General features: G+C 53.8%; 2 protein-coding genes across 4 annotated transcripts in view; both read right to left on the reverse strand.

Annotated features, from left to right (window-relative positions):
• Positions 1-3: 3 nt before the first annotated feature.
• Positions 4-4,130, reverse strand: NICN1 (nicolin 1, tubulin polyglutamylase complex subunit). 2 transcript variants are annotated; one of them, XM_054169781.1, is made up of 6 exons: positions 3,977-4,130; positions 3,153-3,326; positions 2,726-2,839; positions 2,141-2,212; positions 625-729; positions 4-499 (listed from the first exon to the last, which is right to left on the reverse strand). In XM_054169781.1, the coding sequence occupies exons 1-6, from the start codon at positions 4,121-4,123 to the stop codon at positions 458-460; spliced, it is 654 nt and encodes a 217-aa protein (XP_054025756.1). In that variant the 5' UTR covers positions 4,124-4,130; the 3' UTR covers positions 4-457. The 2 variants fall into 2 exon arrangements, with proteins under 2 accessions (XP_054025756.1, XP_054025824.1); XM_054169849.1 differs by lacking the exon at positions 3,977-4,130 and adding an exon at positions 3,790-3,942.
• Positions 4,131-5,669: 1,539 nt separating this feature from the next.
• DAG1 (dystroglycan 1) overlaps positions 5,670-21,790 on the reverse strand; it is a 55,597-nt gene continuing 39,476 nt past the window's right edge. For both annotated transcript variants that reach the window (XM_009907636.2, XM_054166883.1), the window contains one exon: positions 5,670-8,367. In XM_009907636.2, the coding sequence (XP_009905938.2) occupies positions 5,959-8,367 (2,409 nt within the window). In that variant the 3' untranslated portion in view covers positions 5,670-5,958. The remainder of the gene's footprint in view (positions 8,368-21,790) is intronic.

A 21,790-nucleotide genomic window follows, 5' to 3' on the forward strand; every position in this document is an offset into this window, starting at 1 on the left:
GAAACAAGGTAGCAGCTTTTAGTCGTGACCGAGATGCTCCCCGCCGCCCCCCGGCTCCTCCTCGGCCCCTAGGCGCGGTGGGCGCCAGCGCCAGCACTCTCCTGCCCAAGGAGCCTGCAGGGGCTTGCAGCAGTGCAGGCAGGACCCAGGGCCGCTCCCCAGGACAGAAGCTGGGGACAGAGGGGTGATTGGGTGCTGCCCGTGGCAGCGAGCAAGCAGCACGGGACACGCTAAGAGCAGAACCACTGCTGGAGGGCAACCAGCCCGGGAGAGGCTCCAGGGCAGCAGCACCGCCCACCACTGCCAGCCAACACTGGAGGAAATAGGGAAGGGGCACCGGAAGGGTGTAGAACCCCCCCGGGACTGCAGGGACAAAGGTCAATGCAGGAGAGATGGAGTCCACTCGGGCCCTGGGAGTGTGGGGGAGCCATCTCCCTCCCACCAGTACCCACAGGGCTCAGGTGTAGGAAAGGAGGTTGATATCGTAGCAGCCATCCACCTGCAAAAGAAAGCAACCATTGTTCCTGGCACCAAAGCTCTGCTGGGACACCCCATCCCATCCTGAAAGGGCTCCCCTGTGATGCAGCAATGCCAGAGCCCCCTGGGCAGGGTGGTAGGACTCACGTCGAAGCGCCCGATGCGGGCAGCTGTCTGGCGAGCCCGGATCACCTCTGTCAGCACCCACATTTGCTGCACCTCTGTGGACACCTTCTCGGGGTCAGGGAGCTCCTAGAAAGAAATGAGTACAAGGCTGTGGAGCAGGGAGTGGCCCAGATCAGCCTGGGCTTAGGCAGTGGTGTGGAGGTATGACTGTGGTTTCCAGGGAGCTGCGATCACAGGAGGTTCGTGACAGTGCCCACATTCCTGACCTGCTGGTGGTTCCCCAGTGCAGGGTGAGCAGAGCCCTGCTCTAGGAAAACATGCAGCTGGGAAAACAGGTGACCCTGAGCCTTGGGTGCCATGGAGCTGGCACAGCCCATCTCTGCTGGCAGCTGTCCAGGGTGATGACAGAAAGCAGACCGCTGGCTAATGATTAAAATCGTAATTGCACAGTTCAGAGTCCTCCCATGGCACTCCCTGGGCCCCTTGCGAGCGCTGGTTCATGCAGGAACCTTTAGCTGGGCAAGACTCACAGACTCAGCAGCAGCTCCCCAGTCTGGAGAAAAGCTCCATGCTGCTTCTCCCCTGCCCATGGCATCAGGCTGCTGGTGGGTACCTCGGGGTGACGCTGGGAACAGCCATGCCCAGAGTAACCCCAGCACCTCCCCCGGACCACCCCTTGCCAAGGGGGAGGCGATTCATGCAATTGGCAAGGGACCAGCGAGCTCGCTCTGGCCTGTCAGCCAGCCAGGCAGCGACCAGAGCTCCCTGACCTTCTAGGCTTGGCAGAAGCCTTGCCACCAACATGGCGTAAACTCAGCAGCACCAAAAGCCCAGTAGGAGAACTGTTCCAGAAGTGCTGGGGTGTGCCAGGGGCTGATTCAGCAGGTTGCCATAGGCAAGCCAGCTGCCAGTCCCTGCCCTTCTCTGCCTGGACTTTGCTCACTGAAGGCCACCAGCCAGGCAGATGTGGCTTGCAAGCTGTGAACGTGTGCCACAGCTGTGACATCCCTCTGCCCTCGTGCCACGTAATTCCCAAGGTGCACTCTCTGCAAAGTGCTGGGGACCAACCAGGACACCCTGTCCTCACCCACCCACCCACCGGCTGAGTGATGCTTGTGCTGCCTTCACTCCCACGGGGACACTGCTGTCCACAGACTAGAGGGCAGGTAGTTTGAAGTGTCACCTCAGAGAGCACATCATTGTGGAGGTATTTTTCTTCTGAATGCTGCAAACTACTTCCAGCACAAGGCAGATTACTTCATGGAATCACAGAATGGCTTGGGTTGGAAGTGGCTTTAAAAATCATCTAGTTCCAACCCTCTGTCATAGGCAGGGACACATCCTACTAGATCAAGTTGCTCAAAGCCCCATCTAACCTAGTTCTCTATTTCAGGGCTTCAAAAGCTACTCCTGATGGGGATCTGGAGCCAACAGGACAAGGATGGGGCAAGTAGGGTCACAAGGGATGCTTGCACCCACTGGAACCCCCCCATGCAGGTCCCTCCTTCCTCTTGAGACTTTAGTGGGGATCACTCACCTCATGCAGGCTGGCTGGCTGCTCTGGAGGGGTCAGCTGGGAGAGCCAAGAGGGAAAATCCTTCTGTGGGCTCTGAAACAGATCGAGAGGGTCACACAAGGGTGTCCCCAGTCCCACCTCCATCCCTCATGCTATGAAGCATGCTACATTGATGTGGTTTGAGTCCATGATGTCCTGAGTCCATGCTGCTGTGGTCTGGAGCCCACCTGTATTTATATTGCTATGGATGTTAAGTGTCACATTACTGTTTTTGAAGGGAATGTTGTCTTTTGAGTGGTTGTTTGCAACTAATAATTTGCTGCAGCAACTTCCAGCTCCATCTCACTACTCAGGCAAATATTTACCTCTGGAACAGGCAGGGCTGGGCCTGGCTGGAGCAGTCCCTCCCCAGTCCTCAGCACACAGGGGACCCCAAGTGCCTCAGCAAATGACAAGGACTTGGACCCACACTCCTGTGTCCTCTGGTAGGAGTCTGAAGCCCCTGAACCTGTGCCAGGTGCAGGGCTAGGGATGGTGGCCTGTCCTGGCCACTCTGCACATAACTGAGAGGGACAGGCTCTGGGACAGGCACTGGGACAGGCTCACCTTCTGTCCAGGGGGGAAAATCTGCACCTCCTCAATGGTGAAGTGGAGCCAGACTGGAGAAGGCTGCCGCAGGATGAACCGCACTGCCATCACTTGGTCCATGTCACACAGCATCTGCTGGGACAAGGACAAGGAGGGGGCTGTTGCCACAGGGCCTGGTGCTGCTCTGGGGCAGCTTTGGGTATTTCCTCAAAAAAAGTCCCATCCCAGATGGAAGAAGCCTGAGGGGAATGTCACTTCATGGTAGGTGGCTGGGCAGAGCGGGGCATGGGCTGGACCAGCATGGAGAGGGGCTGGCAGGGGTAGGGGAGGCATAGCAGGGCAAGGTTATCAGCACAGGGACCTGGGAACCGGGAATTGTCTTAGGGTTCAGGCAAAGAAGGGTGAGACCCGGGAGCATGGATGATGAAGCCCCGGCTGTGCTGACCTGGTGGCGGTGGAGGGAGAAGTAGTCCTGAGAGCCCTCCTCGGTGTGTGGACAGGGCATCAGGCAGTGGTCCTTCAGGCAGGTCACCCAGCGGCAAGACCCACTGGGGCCGGGCCGCTGCACCCGCACGCTCAGGAACGCCGTGTAGAAGTTCCTGAAGACGATCTCCTGCACCTGCGGTACCGGCGGCCTCAGCCCCAGCACTGGCACTCCCCCGCCGGTGCCAGCACAGGTATCTTTCATAGAGGTATCGGCATCATCCCCCAAACCGGGAACGGCACTGGCATCCCACAGCTCGTACTGGCACTGACATACATCCCGCACCACCACACCCCACCCATACCGGCACTGGTACCGGCAACTCCCCAAATACTGGGACCGGGACAGGCACCGGCATCCCTCCTTCCCACACCGGGACGGGCAGCGGAATCGCCCCCGCCCCGAACCGGTACTGCTACGGCATCACCCCCTATACCAGTATCAGCATCCGTCCCCACCCCTACTAGGCCGGGCACCAGTATCCCTCCCGCGCACACTGGGATGCAGATGGCGCCCAGCATCCCGCCCAACACCGGTACTCGTGCTGCCCTCGGCAATAGCCCGGCACCGGTATCCTCTCTCCCGCCCCAGTACAAACCCGATACGGGATCGTCGCCGCCCCTGGTGGCACCCCTCTGGCATCAGGACTAGCAGCGGTGTCACCACCGCACAGAGGGACAGCCCCCGGCATCGCTCTTGGCACCCCGTCGGGACCACCCCCAGCACAGCATCTCCATACCAGTACCGCTCCCGGCACCGCCCGCCCAGCGCCGGGCCGCACTCACATCGGCGGGGGCGCCGCGGGGGAAGCGGAGGTCGATGACGGCCACGCCGGGCCGTGCCGCCTCGGCCCCCCCGCTCAGCTGGAGCGCGACGGCGGGGCGGGGGGTGCAGAGCAGCGGGGAACGTCCCGGCCCCGCCGCTCCCGACATGGCGGCGCGGCGCACCGCCCCGACGCCGCCCCTCCTGGGCGGGGTCGTGTGCGCGGTGACGCCACGCAGCGCATCGACCGGAAGCCGCTCCCGCCCGCAGGGGGCGCCGCGCTCCCGGGGCCGGAGCCTGCCCGAAGCCCACCCCGGTCCCGTCCCGCGGTGGCGGCAGAGGCAGGGCTGTAGTAAAGCACACGGTTTATTGACTCCATACGTTTACACAACGCAGAAACCACCCCCGCGACGCCGAAATCAAAGCATGAGGTGAGGGGTAGGGGGGCGAGCACCCCCTGGCTCCCTCCCGGGCCCCTCGCCTCCTTCCCGGCTAGCCCGGAGGGGCCGGGGCCCCACACAAGCAGAGGCAGCGGGGGCCTTGCTGACTCAGCCGCTCACCGGGCTGCGGTGACGCGCGATCCTCGCAGGGACGAGTGGGTATGGCTTTGTGTGCGCTGGGACGCCCCGGCGCACAGGGACGGGTTGTCCCCGTGTCGGGGACCGCTCCGGGGAAACACCAACAACTCCATGCTTCGGATGAGTCGAAAGAGAAAAAAAGAACAGCAACAACGTGAAGGAAGAGGCGGCCAGGGGGTTCCGCGGCCCGGCCCGAGCAGGGCGGTGGGTCCCGGGCAAGCTACGCTGGTACAAACTGCTGCTAGCGGTACACCGGTGTTGAAGTCTTTTTTAATAAAGCAATTGGAGGCTGTATCAAAAATTTAGTAAAAAAAATTAGATTTGAGAGTTCGCTGATTTTTTTCTTTTCTCTAGCTATTAAGTATTCTTGGCACTTTTTTGTTTTTCCTTTTCCCCCTCTTTTATAACTTTTGCATCTTTCCCCACAGCGTCCCGGCGTGGAGCAGCTGGGAAGAGGCGTGTGGCCCCGAGGCCATTCCAGCACCGTTCTGACGGAGGAGTCAAGGCAAAGAGGCCCCACGGAGCAAACACCCCTCGCCAGGAAGAAGTTTTGCTAAAAACGTGCCCCCTGTGCCCAGTGCTTGCTGTGGAGTGGGGCCTGGTGGACTCCCCCTGCCCTGCACACCAAGGTGTGGGGCAGCTGCCCTCTGCTTAGCCATAAGTAACCCCCAACGCCAGTCTGACTCAACTGATGCCTGTTTTATGATGTGTGAGAAAAATAGGATTTCTTTGATTAAAAAAAAACCCATAAAACGAATCAAAACCCCGAACCAAGAAGCTGATGCCCCTGAGGAGGAAGGTGGCTGGCTGTGAGGGCATCCCCTGAATTGCCCCTGGAGCTCGCCTGCAGCGCAGCACTGCCCTCCCCTCCCCAAAACTACACATCCCAAGTTTAGGTAAAACAGCAGATTAAATGTAAAAACTTAAAACATCGACTTCAGAAAGTCCCTTGAATTTAATTATTTTTAGGCTACCTTTCATGTTACGTCCTGTAGCTAGACACACGTGAATAGAAAAAACAGTACAGTTAGTGTTAAAGGCAAACAGCGGAGACCCAGAGTGCTACCCCAGTGCTGCCTGCTCCTCCCGCCCCGGCCCATCCCGGCCCCTTCCCCCCTCCCTGCCCGCCCCCCCGGCCCCGGCCAGAGGCCCAGCCGCCGGGAAGGTGTTTCAGCCGAGAAACTTTTTTTTTTTTTCCTTTTTTTTTCTATGAATAAAATAAACCCAAAGCTTGTTAGGCAAAAATAAAACAAGTGTCCCCCCCCCAAAGTCCCGTGAGCGCTCCGGAGCGGCAGGCGCAGCCGGGGAGGGCCTGCTGGGCAGTGGGCTGGGGCTTGGGGTTCCTGGCTGGCGAGGGGGCTGCCGGTCCACAAACAGCACTGGCGTGGAGCTGGAGGCCCCTTCTCCCCCCGAGAGCCTCCCGTTCGTTAAGGAGGGACGTAGGGCGGCGGGGACCTGTATGGGGTCATGTTCTTCGGGCGGGAGCCTTTCCCCTCCATGGGTGCCGTGAAGGGAGGGGGAGGCTGGTAGGGTGGTGCATTGGGGTCCTCGTCCCGCAGTGGCGTGTACTCCCCGATGGTGTCCTGGTTGAGCGGTGTGGTTTCTGGCATGCTCTGGTTGGGGTACTCTGGTGGGGGCAGTGGGGCTTTCTCCTCCTGGAGGATGAGGGGCATGCTGGAGGACGGTGGAGGCTTGGAGTCATCCAGCTCGTCGGCGAAGATGATGGGTACACCTTTCTTGATGAAGGTGGCCTGATCTTCGATGGTCAGCTTCCCTTTCCTCTTTTTGCGGTAGCAGATCATGGCAATGATGCCAGCCACAAGGAGGATGGCGGCCACCACCACGGCGGGGATGACAGTGTGCAGGTATACATCGTCCTCGCTGCTCTTCTCGGGATCTTTGCCTGCTGCCACGGTTGGTGTGGCCTCCGACATCACCCTGTCGTCTTTAGTCACAGGGATGAACTGGATGTGCCTACAGCTGCCGGAGCCGACCACCGACACATTCAGAGGCTTGAACTCAGGCTGCAGGACATTGGAGAAAGCTGGGCTCGGCCCGCCGGAGTCATCTGCAATTTTTTTGCTCAAAGTCCGTATCTGCTCCCGGGGGCAGGGCTCCAGGGGCAGTGTGTTGTTTGTCCACTCCACGATGATGGAACCTCTGGCGATGTTCTGCACCGTGATGGTGCTGCTGTTCCTGTCGCCGAAGGCCAGAGCCAGCTTCTTCACCAGCATGATCTTCTTATTGATGTCATTCACCACCGCATCATGGTCCCCTTCCAGCTTCGCCTTGAACTTCACCGGAGACTTGTCCCCGTGTGGGCGTTTGTGGACGTGGATCTCGAAAGCATCCACGGCGAAGAGCCCCCCCTTGTCGGTGGCGTACATGAAGTACTCATGCTTCCCGATGTGGTTGTGGTCCGGCATGCCGTACATCAGCTGGCTGGTGCTATTGAACTGCACCCACGAGTTCTCCTCGATCATCTGCTGCTCCTTCAGCTTCAAAGTCAGCTGCAGCTTATCTGTGGTGGTATCCTCCTTGTCGTAGAAGGTATCTGATGGTATCTTCACCTCAAAGTAGGTGCCCTCCCACGCGTCAACCCTGTCGATGTGGTTCGTCAGCTTGGGTGGCTCGTTTGGCTCCCAGGGCCGAGGAAGCCCACTGGCTGTGGTGCGTACACGGCCCGGAGGGGAGGCTGTGGTCAGCTTGGAGATGGGGGATCTGGTGGTGCTGGGAGGCTTCGTTGGACGGGGTGTTTTGGGTCTTCGAGTAGGCCTTCGTGTTGTTGCTGTGGAAGAATCTGTTGTGGATGGTGTGGCTGGCTTCAGCGTGGAGACTCTGGGTTTCTTGGTGGTAGTTGTGGGTGGTGTGATCACTGCGGTGGGCTCCAAGTACCCGGGCATGGTGGGGCGAATGGGCACAGAGGCTGTACCGGTGCCTTCTGCTACCTTGGTTGGCTGGATTGGTCCCAGTGTGGGGGTCTGGATGATGGGGCCTCTCGTTCTGATGGTGACTGTTGGCTTCCTGGGCAGCGGTATGGGCTCCCGGACAGGGGGTGCTGTTGTCTCTGTGGGAGGTGCGATGGCAGGTGACGTAGGGGTAGGGACAATCCTGGTTGGCGGTTCCTGTGCTGCAGTGGTGGGCGGCCCGATGGCCGTCAAAGGAGTTGGGGTGGCATTGATCTGCCGCCGCATCCTCTTTGGGAGGTGAGGTTTCTTGTTAGCAATGTGCCAGCCAACAACAGGGTAGCCAAGGCGGGCAGACATGGTTCCTTCCTTAGCTGGAGCCTCCACCTTGCTGATGTTGGGGACACTGTTCTGGCTCAGGGAGCATCCCAGTTTCCACGAGAGTAAGGCCCCGTTTTCCACCACCTTCTTTGCGTTTCCCGGTCCAGCCATGAAGGCTGACATGTCAAAGAGTCTGTTATTTACAACAGGAACCAACTTCATGTTATGAAGTTCCACCTCTGAGAAACTTCTCATTCTGTTCAAGAGTTCAATCCTCTGCTTTGGTGTCATTTTCGTTAGGTCAGCATCCAAAATGACAGTCAGGATGGTGACCGGCTCTTCCGAGCCACACACGAAGGGCGCTGCGTCGCCTGTGTCCTGGGCGGCCGCTCGCACCGACTGAGGCTCGTTGTGATCTTCTTGGTGGACCTCAACAGAGAAGACATTTGCGGTCTGTGGCACATAGCTCCCATTTGGGAAGGGCTGCAGCGTGGTCACCGAGATGTAGTGGACGCCCTTGTCTGTGTCAAGGGGCAGCCCTTCCAGGGAGCTGCTCTCCACGTTCCAGTGCAACCAAGAAGGCAAAGAGTCCTTCCCAGCTTCAGAGATCTACCAAAGAAGAAGAAAAAAATAAAATCAAAAAGGTGGTGGTGCTTTTAGAAGTAGAGGACTAGGACAGGTTCTAACAGCAATAATGCTTCGTTTAAAGCATTAAAGACAAAAATCCAAAGCGTAACAACCGGGGAAGGAACTTCCTGGCCAGTGCAGTGTCTTCTCCGCCTGGTGGCAAAGACAAGCTCTGAAGTGTTCACTGGTCCCAAAGGACTTTAGGAACCATGGGAGGTCACAGAGTCCTGCAAAGGTCCCTCACCTGCTGGCACCATCTCTCTACCACTTGGCGTGCAACTACTAAGTACAAATGATTCATCTTCTCCAAGGGCAGAAGGGGAGCTGAAGTCATGTGGACAGCTACAAAGCTGAGGGTGAAGTTAGGCCATACAGCAGAGCTGATTCATTAACTGCCCTCTTCCCATTCCTTCCTCTCCCAGCCCTGCTGTCTCGCTTCCTCCCTCATTTGCTCACACCTTGCAAGCCTATTGCTCCAGCAGCTCAGCAGAGCACACATTTTCTCTGTTAATTTTCAGCTCTGTCCCATGGCCCCCAGCATTCAGGCTGAGCCAGAGGGGCCAGAAGCTGCCAAATTGTGGGTCAGAGTCCCCAGCCTGGTTGGAGGACAGCAGCAAATCCTGAGAGCTACATGGCATGTCCACCTGCACTGCCAGACACATGGCAGGCTGGGGATGAAGGGGGAGTGCAAACCCAACATCTGGTCACTCAAGCACTGCAATGGCCCCTGGGGCAGGCAGGGGCACAGCTCCCAGGCAGTGGCACTTCTGGACATCAGACAGGGTGGCGTGCCAGCCTGGCTTTGCACCCAGAGTGATTTAACTTTCATATCAGAACTTGCTTCTGCAGACTACAAGCAGTGGGTGGCTTTGGCTCAGACTGCAGGCACCTCAGGACTCCAGCGCTGTATTTGCTACCTCTTCTAAGTCAATGGCAATACACTTGTGCAGCCCAGCAGCAGGGGCAATGCACACAGCCATGGCATTTACACATACTCCAGTGGAGGGAGCCAGCAGTAACTCACAGGCTGCTGCTTCTCCCCAGCTTACCCATTCATGCTTGCTGAGCCTGCCCTCTTTTTCCAACTAGGTCTCCCTCCTAGTCAGCCCAGGTGCAGACCCCGCAGGTCTCCTGGCCGTTTTGCTCTTGTGGAAAAGACTCCAGTTTTCTCTGAAATGTCACCAGCATGGCTGACCCCCTGCAAGCTGCTCCCCAACCCACGTACAGGAGAGCCCAGGGGACTCCCACCTCCTGCCCTGGCTGTAGCTGAGGGTGGATGCAAACCCCAACACCTCTCCAGTGCTTGGTGTCCATCCACCTGCAGTACAGCCATTTGTTACAGCTGCTTTCCAGTCACGAGGCACAGCAGAGCCACTCAGGCTGCACAGTGGAAGGGATGCCACTGCCAGTTCAGTGGGCTGTGACATTTCCCAGAGCTGTAGGTACCCCAGGACAAGTAACTTGAGCTTTGCCACCTCCCTGGGTCGGAGGCATTTGGAAAGTGCTCTAGCCGGGCTTCCCAGAGCTCACCACAAGGCATCTTCCCCCACACTCAGAGGAAACTGTATGCTTAGGGGCCCATGGAGATGCATTTAGCAACCTGGTTGAGGCTCTGGGCTCACAGCAGTCCAACATGGAGCTGTGCTCCAGCTCTCCTGAAAGAATGCTTTGGTTACTCTGCAGTTCTGTAAAGCTCCTATGTATCTCATAATTCATCCAAACACAGAGCTGGGCAGGAAGCTTCACAAAGAAACCTGCTGGGCATGAGTGTCCTCATGTCTGGCAGTGGGTACAGAGATGGGGCTGGACTCACCAGACCTCCCCAGCCATAGGCCCTGATGGGGAAAGACCCCTGGAATGGACAAGAGCAAAGCCTGGCGCTGCAGGGCTCGACAGAAGAATCTTGGGCACCTCTCCCACCCTCCCAGCTGCAGGCAGGATTCAGACAGCACACGGAAGGGCCAGGCGGAGGGCGGGGGGCGCTCAGACTCCTTGCTACTGAAGGGTCTGGATAACATAAGGTAGGACCCCAAAGTCCTTTGGGAAGAGCAGCTTTTGTGCAAGAGCTGCAGAGGTTTTGGTCATGATCACGCAGGCAACACCCTCATTCCTCTCCTCTGCTTTTGGCCAGCCTGGACAAGCTAGAGAGCACATCATGAGACACACTCTGGGTACAGTTTATAGAGCAGAGTTTAAAGTTGTTAGCACAGCTTTTGGTTAACTCCTCAGCAGCAACATCCCAGAGCAGTGGATTCAGACTCCTGCGTACACAGGCCAGAGAAAGCCACTCCGTGGCCCCTACGCCGTGGATGTACCCCACACTAACTGAGGCATGGCGATAGGAACACCCTTCCACTCAGCCTTGCTGCTTACCCACATGCCTGGCAGAACACAGTGGGTTTTGGCAGAGCTGCTCCATGCACTGCAGCAAGAACAGGAGCTGCTTTGACCCCAGCCAGCCTGAAGGAACAGCAGCCCTTCACCTGCGACGAGCACCGGGAACCAAGCCTCCCTCCTGCAGGAACAAAGGACCAAACTGTCCTTCCTTGGCATCTCTCCTGCCAAGAGAGAAGAAAGGCTGGGTCTGGCTCCTGCCCAGCCAGAAGGGCTGACCTGCACTTGTGCTCCTTTAAAAAAGGGTGATTTCATCACACCTGCTAAAAACCGAGCTGCCAGGAGAGTGCCCTGTGCAAACCAGCACTTAACATCAGCAGGAGCCGAACGGTGCCACTCCTTATGCCCTTGTGCCAAAATTAGCCACTGACTGCCCACTGGGGAGGAGGCAGGGCAGGGCTGGGCACACATTAGGAACAGAAACACAAGGAGGCGGGACACAGACACAGTGTTACTGAGGCTTTCACCATCAAGAAGAACAAGAACTTGAGTAGTGAGTGGTGAAACGCATGCTGAACACGGAAGTTCAGGCCACACTTGTAACAAATCTCCCCCTTCCGTGGACTCCATGAAAGCCCTGAATCAGAGGATCACAGACTCCATGCAGAGCTTTCCTGCCAGCCGGGGTTTTCTGGCACTCCCTCCCCCTCCCTGGGCACGGCACATGATTTGGAGATGTGCGAGCTCACTTTCAATCTCGCGTCACGAGGTGGTTCTCTTCTATCATTTGTGCTCCTGTGTTTGCAAGCCCAAACTCACTCAGGAGGGCGAGTGCAAAAGGCAGTGAGGGAAGCACTGGCCAGCCTGAGTATCTATGCTTGAAAACTCCTTCTTAACCTACAGTTTCCATATGAGCTCATGTTCCTAAGGGCCCACAACTGGAAAATGTAACTCCAGCTAGACAGATTCACATTCAAAACTAGGCTCTCCTGAAAAACAAAACATAACAAAATCAGGCCAGGCAATCACCTACTGGGACAACTTGTTCCAGCAGGGATGTGATGGCTGCAAAACATCTATAAACTCACTCAAAGTTGATTTAAGGAGCTGAGCTGGTTCAGCTGTATGCAACCCACAATGAGATGTGGACTGCTTCTAAGGGTTCTGCAAGAGGTGATTAAGAAAATCAAATTGATGTGAATTATGCCTATGAAGAGGCCTGTGCCATGAAGTCACAAGCACTTGATGCCACTGCCCTGGCAGCACACAGGATCAGAGGATATTAGGGGTTGGAAGGAACCTCCAGAGATCGAGTCCACCCCCCCCTGCCAGAGCAGGATCATAGAATCTAGCACAGGTCACACAGGAACACATCCAGATGGGTCTTGAAAGTCTCCAGAGAAGGAGACTCCACAACCCCTCTAGGGAACCTGTTCCAGTGCTCTGTGACCCTCACAGTGAAGAAGTTCCTCTTCATGTTGAGGTGGAACCTCCTGTGCTGTAGTTTATATCCATTGCCCCTTGTCCTATCACAGGGTGCAACTGAGAAGAGCCTGTCCCCTCCCTCTTGACACCCAGCCCTGAGCTATTCATAAACATTTATTAAATCCCCTCTCAGTCTTCTCCAGACTAAACAGCCCCAGGTCTCTCAGCCTGTCCTCAAAGGGCAGTGCTCCAGTTCCTTCATCATCCTTGTAGCTCTCTGTTGGACTCCTTCGAGTCGATTCCTGTCCCTCCTGAACTGGGGAGCCCAAAACTGGATGCAATATCCATCTGTGTAGCAAAGGAAGAGCCCAGCAAGATTAGAGCAGATGAAATAGATGTTGGGCTGAATAAAACCACTTGTTCCTAAATGAATGCTCCCCAGCTGAGCCCTTGGCATGGGTCTGTCCTGCTCATGGTCACTGTGCTGTTCATGGTGGTGGGGAGCCCTGGACTCTCTTCTAGCAAAGCTTCCTCCAAATATTGCTTCAAAGGCTATTTGTTAAAGCTACACAAAGTTAATGATTTGGGATCTGTAGTTTTCAAGTGAAAAAAACCAACTCCCTGTTTTCTGTGTAGGCAGTAAATATGAGCTTTAGGCTCTGCCATTTCCCTCAAGGGGTCTGGCTTCCAAATAACTCTGCCACTGCTCAAGGGGAAAAAAAAAAAGGCTATCTTTGTTCTCTCATTATTTGAGATAATTGTAAATGAATGCTTATCAGCTGCAGATTATACACAAGCCAAGCAGGGTACTGAAGACCATTAAAAAATTAGCCATGTTTGTGAGTTTAAATACGTACAAAGGCCTGGCTGGGTTTGAAGACCTTGTTCACAAAGTCCTTTCAGATATACATGGCCTGTTATTTTTAGGCTGGCCAAGAGCAGTCAGCTTATGAAAGAAGATAGCTCAGTTTGAGTTGCCCTTTTTTTTTTTTTCTCTCCTTCCAAACTTAGCTCTTAAAGCCCTGTAGCCAACAGACAACGACAGGCAAAGGAGCAGTGAGCAAAACTGCTGCCTCTCAGGGAATTCGGGCAAAACCCATGTTCCTGCCTGCAAGAGCGGCCTCTAATCCTCCAGGTATTTAGTCCTTCTCCCAATGAATCCTCCAAAGAGGAGGCAGCAAATCCTTTGTTAGGAGGCAGGTACTGTAGAGTCCTTTTGGCACACCACTATGAAATCCTCCCGGATAGCTAGAGTTATCTGGTGGCATCTTCACAGTCTGTGATGCCAGATCTTCCCATGGGTAGCAGCAGCTGGGGCCTCAGCTCCTTCCTGCATCTTTTCAAATCAGTCCCAGTTCAAAACATCCCTGACTGCTTTTGGACAGGGGTGAGCAAGGATAATCCTGCAGCCCTGCCAGAACCCCCACAGCCCCTTCCCCTCCCCCATGTCCAGCTGTTGCCGAGAGACAGACTCTGTGCCAGGGATTTCTTCTGGAATATAATCACCAAATACAATTTACTGTACAACAGACTCCCCTTAAGGAGTTGCTCCTTCAGCACTGCCCTAACACACATGACCAGCAGTGAAGAATACCCTGGCAGAGCCCTCTCTGCATCTGAACAGAAGGCAAGCTGAACTGTGCTCAGCCACCTGACCTAACCGCTGCTAAACTCGGTCTGCAGCACCCAGGCTTCAGAAAGCAATTAACCAGGGGGCAGTGGAAGGAAAATGGAAATCCAGATGCAATTCAAATGCAAATATAACTGCAGAGTCAAACCTGAGCTGTTTGCCTAAGACCCAAGCTTATCTTAACCCCCTCCTACAGGCAGTAGCACTGGGCAGTTTTGTCAGCAGAGCAACAGGCGGTCTGAGCCTCCAACACAATGCGTGGGCAGGAAGATTTTGGGATGCCTTGTCCCACATGGGCTGAACAAGTGGTGATAGACACTGGTTTCAGATCTGCCCTAGAGCTGTGGTGATTTGCAGTGCTGGTAACAGTTGATAGGGAAGCTAGAGAAATGATGAGCACATGGGGGTTGCAGGCTCCAAGTCTGAGGATGGAATCCTCATTCTGGGATTCCCTCTGCCCATGGGTGTACACAAAGATGGAGCCAGTGACTGCGGGCATGTACATACGGTCAAGCTGTCCAGGTACTACTGACCTGGGCAGCTCCTGCTGCAGCAGAGGTGCTGCACTGGGTGAGAGAACACAAGGCAGGAGCTGGACAACCCTCAGAACACAATGGCTGCAAGTCTTCAGCTCCAGGGAACAGCCCTGACAGTGAGGCAACCACATGATGACAAAAAGAGCATCCACTCTTACTCCCCACCCTCCTATTCTCAAATACATTAGAACTGCAAACTAGGACTGTTGAGGAATGGCTTGAATCTAAGGGACGTGGGTCTACGGAACAACTATCTGAGCAGAATGTGTAGGCCATACTCCCATCTTGTTGTTTACTGCTCACAGTTAGCCGATGTGCTGATGCAGCAAGGTCACCATAGCCTTGTGGCTGTGCTTGCAGCTGCGTTAGAAGATAACAGCATGTGAAACAAAGTATATGTGAAACAAAGAACTAGTTAGAAAGGAGCTTGTGAAGTTGCACGTAGTCCTAACTGCCAGGAGGCTGGATATTATAATGTAAGCCTGGACTAACAGCCAATGGAATAATGGCATTTGTGCATATTTAGCTGAGATGCTTTATAAGCCGTGCGTTTGAACAACAAAGTTGAGCTTGCTTATCAATCATATTGATTGGCCGCGAGTCTTCCTCGCCGTCGTCCCGACAAGAGTCGTCCTGACAGCTCCCGACATAGGACATCAGATAGGCCTTTCCTAGAAACACAAGGCCCAAGAAACAGTGGTGAAAGGAGGGTGAGCATTTCTTGGTGCCTTCTGCTCACCAGGCACAGCCTTGGTGCCACTGCACAGTGCTGTGCTATGGGAAAGCTTGGCCTGAAGGAAGGGAAGTTGTGCTTCCCTGGCACAGCAAGGAGGGAGACCATCACCGCACATGGTTCCCTACAGAGGGGCTACAATACCTGCCAAAGCTTTTGGGCATCCTCAGCAGACAGTGCTCTTTTGAGCTGCTGCATGCCTTGGATGGAAGGCACAGGAACTCACAGACAAAACCAAGCTGCTCCAGGACATTTCATGCAGGCACATCTGCCCCTGGAAGTCTAAAAACAGCCCAGAGACTTCAGCAGCTCTCAGAAATACGTCAGCCCCAGTGACCCGAGTCTTCATTACCAGCAGGAGCTCACCACTTCTGTGCAGAGACCGAGAGCTATACGGGAACAGCCAGCAACTGGCGCTTCCTTTGTGCACAGGGTAGGTCAGGACGGTTAAACTAACTCTGCCTTTCGGCTGGTCCTAGCTAAAGCTCTGCAAAGCTCCTGCTGCACGTCTCCGTGCACTGAAGCTGCTGCCTTAGGAAAACCAAACCTTTCAGCCTCAGAACGTGAAGCTAAGGGATGGCAAGGCTACACAGGTCCTGGTCCTCAACCCCAAAATTCAGTCCCTGCAAGAGAAATGCAGAAAAGCCGCCTGAAGTAGCTGCTGTACTTTCATGTGCCCATGAAAAGGAGAGGTTTCAAGCACAGGGCTGTGGTCTGTGGACACAGCCTGCCCGAGGAGCAGTGGCTTTGTCTCACCAACTTCTCCCTGACCAGTAAAATGGCTCCGCAGCAGCACGGGCTGAGCGGCTACGCCCAGCTCATGCCAACCTCGCATACTCCTACCGTGACAGCTCCTTTTCCAGATGCGCCTCTGTGTTTGCTATAAGGGCACTATTCAGCGTCCCACTCTGCCTGGGCAAGGGAACACAACAGCTGTTTCACTGGGAGGTCACTACAAAACATTGAGTGTCCCAAGAAATCCTCCTTTCATCGGTCCATGCAAGCAGCTTGGAAGGATTTGTTTAGCCTTATTGTTGGAGCGGGAAGGCACAGCCCGCCCGCGCCAGGGCTGGGGTCAGCATGGGCTGCCCACACCCCACTCTCTGCCTTGTTTGGGGGGTGAGCACAGGGCAGGAAAAGCCTCAAACAGCTTAGGAAATAAAAGTTCATTGGGCTGCTCCGTCAGTGCGACTTTTTGTAAGCGAAAGGCCAAAGGGAAGCAAAAATACCACACAGCAGGGATGCCAAGTGCTGGGGGTTTAGTGCTGCCGCCACGCAGCTAACCAGCCTGGCAATGTATCCCTGCCATCAGCAGATTGCTGGAAAGCTGGCACTAGAGCAGGGCAAGGAAAGGCGAGCCAGGTCCCACAATCTCAGGTCAGTTCCTTTGCAGGATTCTCCTTACTGCTGCATTTCTCAGGTTCCCCGGACGCCCAGAGCAACGATCCCTAGGAACAGGACAAAACAAGGACCTTCCCATCCCGTCTGAAAAGGCAGTTTATAATTAGATTGAGTCACATTTTCCACTCCTCCAAATTCAGAGCTTGTTACTAAGCGTGTGCTGAAAATGCCAAGTTCCCCCCAAGTCTGGCTTGCTGCAGGAAAAAGATAAGCAGCCCCCCCCCCCCCCCCCCCCCCCCCCCCCCCAGTAGAAATCTTATCAGCTCATCTTATCACTAAGATTGCAGCATGGCAGTTAAGCAAAGCCTTGCCCAAGTCGTCCTTTGCCTGGACCTGTTCCAGGCACTGCCATTTATCCCTGCACGGTCTCCCGCAAATAGCAGCTGTTGCTTTGCCTCCTGGTTGGTCTAAGACAACCAAGGACCCCAGGGATGAGGCAAAGATTGAATGCACTGACACAGAGTCTCTTAAGATACCCAACTTGATGACCCAGGCCTTCAGGAGTGCTCTTTGCTGGTCTTCCTCCTCTGAGAAATGCTGCTTTAATAAAACTCTCATGCAGTTAAAAAGTTTTGTGGTAAGGATCCTTGCAAGAGGAAAAGAAATTAGTAAAATAAGTGCCGTATTTTGAGCTCTTCTTCCCTAAAACAGAGTTTGTGCTGGCACTGTGGGCTGGCTGCTGACATCCACTCCTTTGTTTTGGGGTCAGAGCAGGGTGGAAACATGAGGCACGGCCCTGGCAGCAGGTACTCGATGTCAGGACTCTTTCAACCTGCTCTCTGCTGATCCTACTTATAAAACATAGTCCCTGAAGTCCGAGGAGAGCAAAGGTGTTCAATAAAAGCCACTTCAACTGGCAGCAAGTAGAACAACCATTGGAAAATCAGGCTACTGCTTGGAAAGCAGGACTCCCTTTTTGCCCAGATGAATATCCAGTGTTCTGATAACCCCCAGACCTCCACCTATGAGAATTCATTCAGTTTTCTAATCACTTGGCCACCAGCTATGTTTGCATACTGCAACAGCTTCTTGGAACCCCTGCAACATGTTTTATCTGTCTTCCCAGCAAAGCCCTCGTGAGACTGTGCACTTCAACCAAAAAGCAATCAGGAGCCAAGGTGCAGGCAAGAACTGTCAGGCTTGGCTGTGCTCACCTGAAAGCTTCCCCGTCGCACTGGCTAACGAACCTGTGGGAGATCTGCTCCACGGGATCCATCCCATACCTAATATCACAAAGGCAGGTCAGCAGCTTCACATTACCTTCAAGGAAGACACAGCAAATCACCTGCTTGTGCAAGGTTGTGCCTTGACATCGCACATCTTTGTGTCCTATGGCCATATGCGTTCAGAATGTTGACTGTGCAAGGGCACCAGATTCATCTCTGCAGCCCAGGGGACACTATCATAGCAATACAACTTTATGGCTGTATTTAAGACTCAGACCCAAGTGCAGTGCCTGGTGCTTCTGGAGAGGCATTTCCAGCCCACATGCCCACTCTTCACTGCCTCCAGCCTGGAGAAACGCTGTCACAGCCTCCAGCCCACAGCTGACAGTCAGAAAGTCCTACTCTCTGCCTTGAAGGGGCCACATGCTTTCTACAACAGTTTCTGCACCAAGTCAGCTCAACATCCTGCACACAGGAGGGAGGTCGTTATCGTGTGACTGCCTTAATTTGTGTGGTGATTCTTTTATGGGCCAGGGCCATAAATTTTCCCAGTTTCTGGCAGGTTTTCATTGCTGGTGGGATGGGTGGAGAGCCACTTAGTGCAGCAGCCACCATCCCAAACGCTGCCAGAGGTGCTGTCAGTGTTAGCACCACTGTCCTCCCCTGATTACTTGTGTCCTTACCTGGACAGGCAATAGGAGGGCTTAGGTTTTCACACGAGAAAAATGAGACAGCCTTAGAGACAAGACTAGCAGACCTCCTGGAGACCCAGTATCAGCACTGCAAAAATCAACCATGATGCACCTTGCCTAACATCCTCTTCTGGGACCTCAACAAATTGGAAGCAGAGGAAAAAAAACAACTACTGGGTATTTCAGCCGACGGCAAAGATGTCTGAGCCAAAGTAAGGCAGACATGGAAAAGCAAACAATTGTATCAAGAAAGGTTATTTATAGCAGAGAAAAGGAAGTTTTGATGCCTTTATAGGAGGCTCTGGTAAAATTTCATCTAGAGCATTTTGTATCACTGTGGTCATGCAAGCGTAAGAAAAACAAACTCAAGCTGGAAGAGGTGCAGAATGCAGCTGCAAAGATGAGCAGAGGGGGGGAAAGAAAGTTTATTTTATGAGAAAGACTAAAGAGGCTGGCTTGCTTAACCTAATAAAATCAAGTCAGAGGAATATGCCTGTCACTTATAAATACATAAAGGAAGTAAATATTATGAAGGTAAAATTGATTTAAAGCTAAAGGGCAGCACATATAAATATTTCTACTCATCTCTAAATTTAGGCTAGAAGCTGCATTTTTAATCAGAGCAGCCAAGTTCTGGAGCAGCTTCAAATAGAAGTGGCAGGAACAGGAAATCCACCTGGTCTTTGGCCCCTGCATAATCTGTTCCTCAACAACAGGACACAGCTGGGAGGTAAGGGGTCAGACTCCACAGTCTTCAGTGGACATAGGGCAAGGAGATCACGAGGCTCGTGGTGAGGCTACCTGCACTCATGCCCAACTGTTACACTGCTCCCAGTCTGCCTCTGACAGGAGCTGGTGGGCACCTGCAGGCCCTCACACTACCTGTTGTATAATATGCAGAGACTGGGTTTTTTTACCCCACTCTTGTAAAATCACCAAGGTGTCAAATGTGGCAAGCAGCTGACGTTAACCCTTTGGGGAAGTTTTCATTTCCAAGACACCTTCAGAGCCCAGAAGAGCAATCTTGCAGTGAGGAGCCTTGCTGTAGTGAGGAAGCTAGAGGTCAGCATCTGAACTGAACTGCCTCCAAATTCAACATGTGGAATACCTACAGGCTGCAGCTACCCTTCAGAGGGCATGTTAATGCCTGACCAAGGCCTTTGCTCAGCAAGACAAGGCACAGGGGATGGGAGTTTCTGATTGCCAGGCATCAGCTACGACAGTCACAAAGCCGCGCTAGCAGCTGGCTCTGAGCAACGTGGAAACAAGAGGGAGGATTTTTAATGCTTTTCTGTTATGTCCTCCTTGGCAGCTTGAGAACAAACCTGCTTCTGTACGTGACCAGAAGCTCTCTCACCTGTTGTGAAGCAGCATGGGGGTGCTCACAGGAGCACATACCTGCTGACGCACACAGCACGCATATCGGTGCGGGAGCACACGCCTGCCAGGAACTCCTCTGCCATGCTGCAGATGCCTGGCATTGTTTCCATCCCACAACCTAGTTTGCAGTGAAAACTATTTTGTCTACAGCTGGCTGGAATCTGCTAGCAAGCAGGGAGAGGACCTGAGCAGCGGCTTCGTGGCCGTCCTCCACCACAATACAACCCAAGCCTAGAAATAATCAGCAGGAATTATCTAGAAATGAAGCAGTAACACCTTCCCCAGGCTCCAGATGGGAAGCTCTTGGGAGTTTGGAGACATCAGCTGTCAGCTTTGATAAAAAAAATAACGAAATTACAGTCCATTTCTTTGAAACTGAAGGGAACTAAGCATAGGCAATCACATCTCATCATAAACTCTGACCCACTCTTTCATCTCACGGGGCACAGCCCTTATTCTTTCTCATTAAGGTTTAAGTACACCAGTTAGCAAGATCCAGAAGGATTAGGCTTCTCCAGCTCCACCTGAGAAATGCAAGAGGGAAAAAAAAAAAAGGCAAAAAGCTGAGCAACTTGCCCTGAAACTTTCTGGTAAGAGAAAAATGAACCGCAGCACCCAGAAGTGCCTACGCAGTTCCCAGCAGCCAGGAATGAGATCCCCGTAGCAAAGATCAGCTGTGCTCAGCAGCCGACACGTTTCCTCTGCCAGGGAGAGACCTTCTAGAGACATCAGGCTGCTAACAGTACCCTAGAGCCCAGTGCACTCCTCAAATCAATTTCAAGGTGAACAGATGCAACATGCACTTGGGCAAGCCCACGGACCAGCATGCAAATCGCTCCCAGCATTTCCTGAACTACACACAACCAGTAAATGTTTGGTCCTGCTCCAGCCCAGTTCATTTGGGGCTCTTCAGGCACCTGCTGCTGTTAGCAGACACCTCCACACCGAGGTGGCAGAGGTATTGTTCAGAGCTAGCAGGTGAGGTGGAAATAATCTATCGATCAGGATTTTCCTGCAGCTACTGTGGCTATCGCAGATGACTTTGGTGCCAGGATAAGGAGACAGAGGAAGCTGTGGTGTTACACAAACACTAAAATGCTTCCTGATGTTGATGCAGCTATTAGACAGCACCAGAACAAGCCACTATGATGCAAAGTTCCAAACCAAAGATAGAATTTCCCAAACAGGAGATCTTGGGCTCTCTGTGCCCATCTGGACTCTTGAAGCCCAGTGCTCTACAGGTGCTGCACACTCAGAGAAGAGGCCGTGAGTAAAACTGGGCAGGCACCATGGCCTCCCATTTGGCCCAGTCCCCTTGGCTACAGGCAGTTAAGTGTCACAGTCTTTGCTCTCAAACCAGCCCATCCTCTTCTTCAACTCCTCACCAGGGGCTCACCCACCACCTTCCTCCTCCCCATCTGACTGTCCATAACAGATGCATTCCTCAGATTTTCTGCCTATCACTGGCACACCACGGGCCCAGCACCCTCGCTGGAGCCAGCAAGATCATGTATCTGGACTGAGATAGTTGTGTGACAGTAGGCAGGGCTAAATTAAATCTGCCTTCAGGAGAAGCAGAGACGTCAGACTCTTTCCCGACTTGTTCCCCATCTCCCTCTAATCTTCTGAGACATACCAGAAGGTGGTTGTGTTTGTTGGTGGTGGTTTTGTTTGTTTTTTTTTTACCATTTTCTAAAACTGGATTTTTATAACTATTTTCCAGTTTTCCCCTCTGAAAGAAAATAAATCTAAGATTGGAAGGTAAGTCTGTTTTAAAACCACAGTTTTCTGAACTCTATGCGATCCAAGCAAGGACAATGTCTCAGCACCTTCCCAGAAAGGATGAGCAAGCCTGTGTTCAGCAGTGTCTCTACTCTCCTCTGAGCTACTCTGATGCTTTCTTGCCCTCAGGACCAATTCCACAACTCAGTTTTGAGGCATCTGCAGTGCCAGCAGCATGAGAGTAAATAAGTCAAAGAGAAAGGCTCCAATCCTACCCAAGAGGTCTTTGGGATGAGGTCAGGAGAGACTGTGTCAAAGGCAGCCCCCAAGCCTGGCAGGCAGAACAAGGCCTATTTGTCTAGCAATGCTTTGTTACCACAGCAGAG

This window comes from Dryobates pubescens, chromosome 1 (assembly GCF_014839835.1).
Source record: "Dryobates pubescens isolate bDryPub1 chromosome 1, bDryPub1.pri, whole genome shotgun sequence".
NCBI classification, from domain to species: Eukaryota; Metazoa; Chordata; class Aves; order Piciformes; family Picidae; genus Dryobates; species Dryobates pubescens.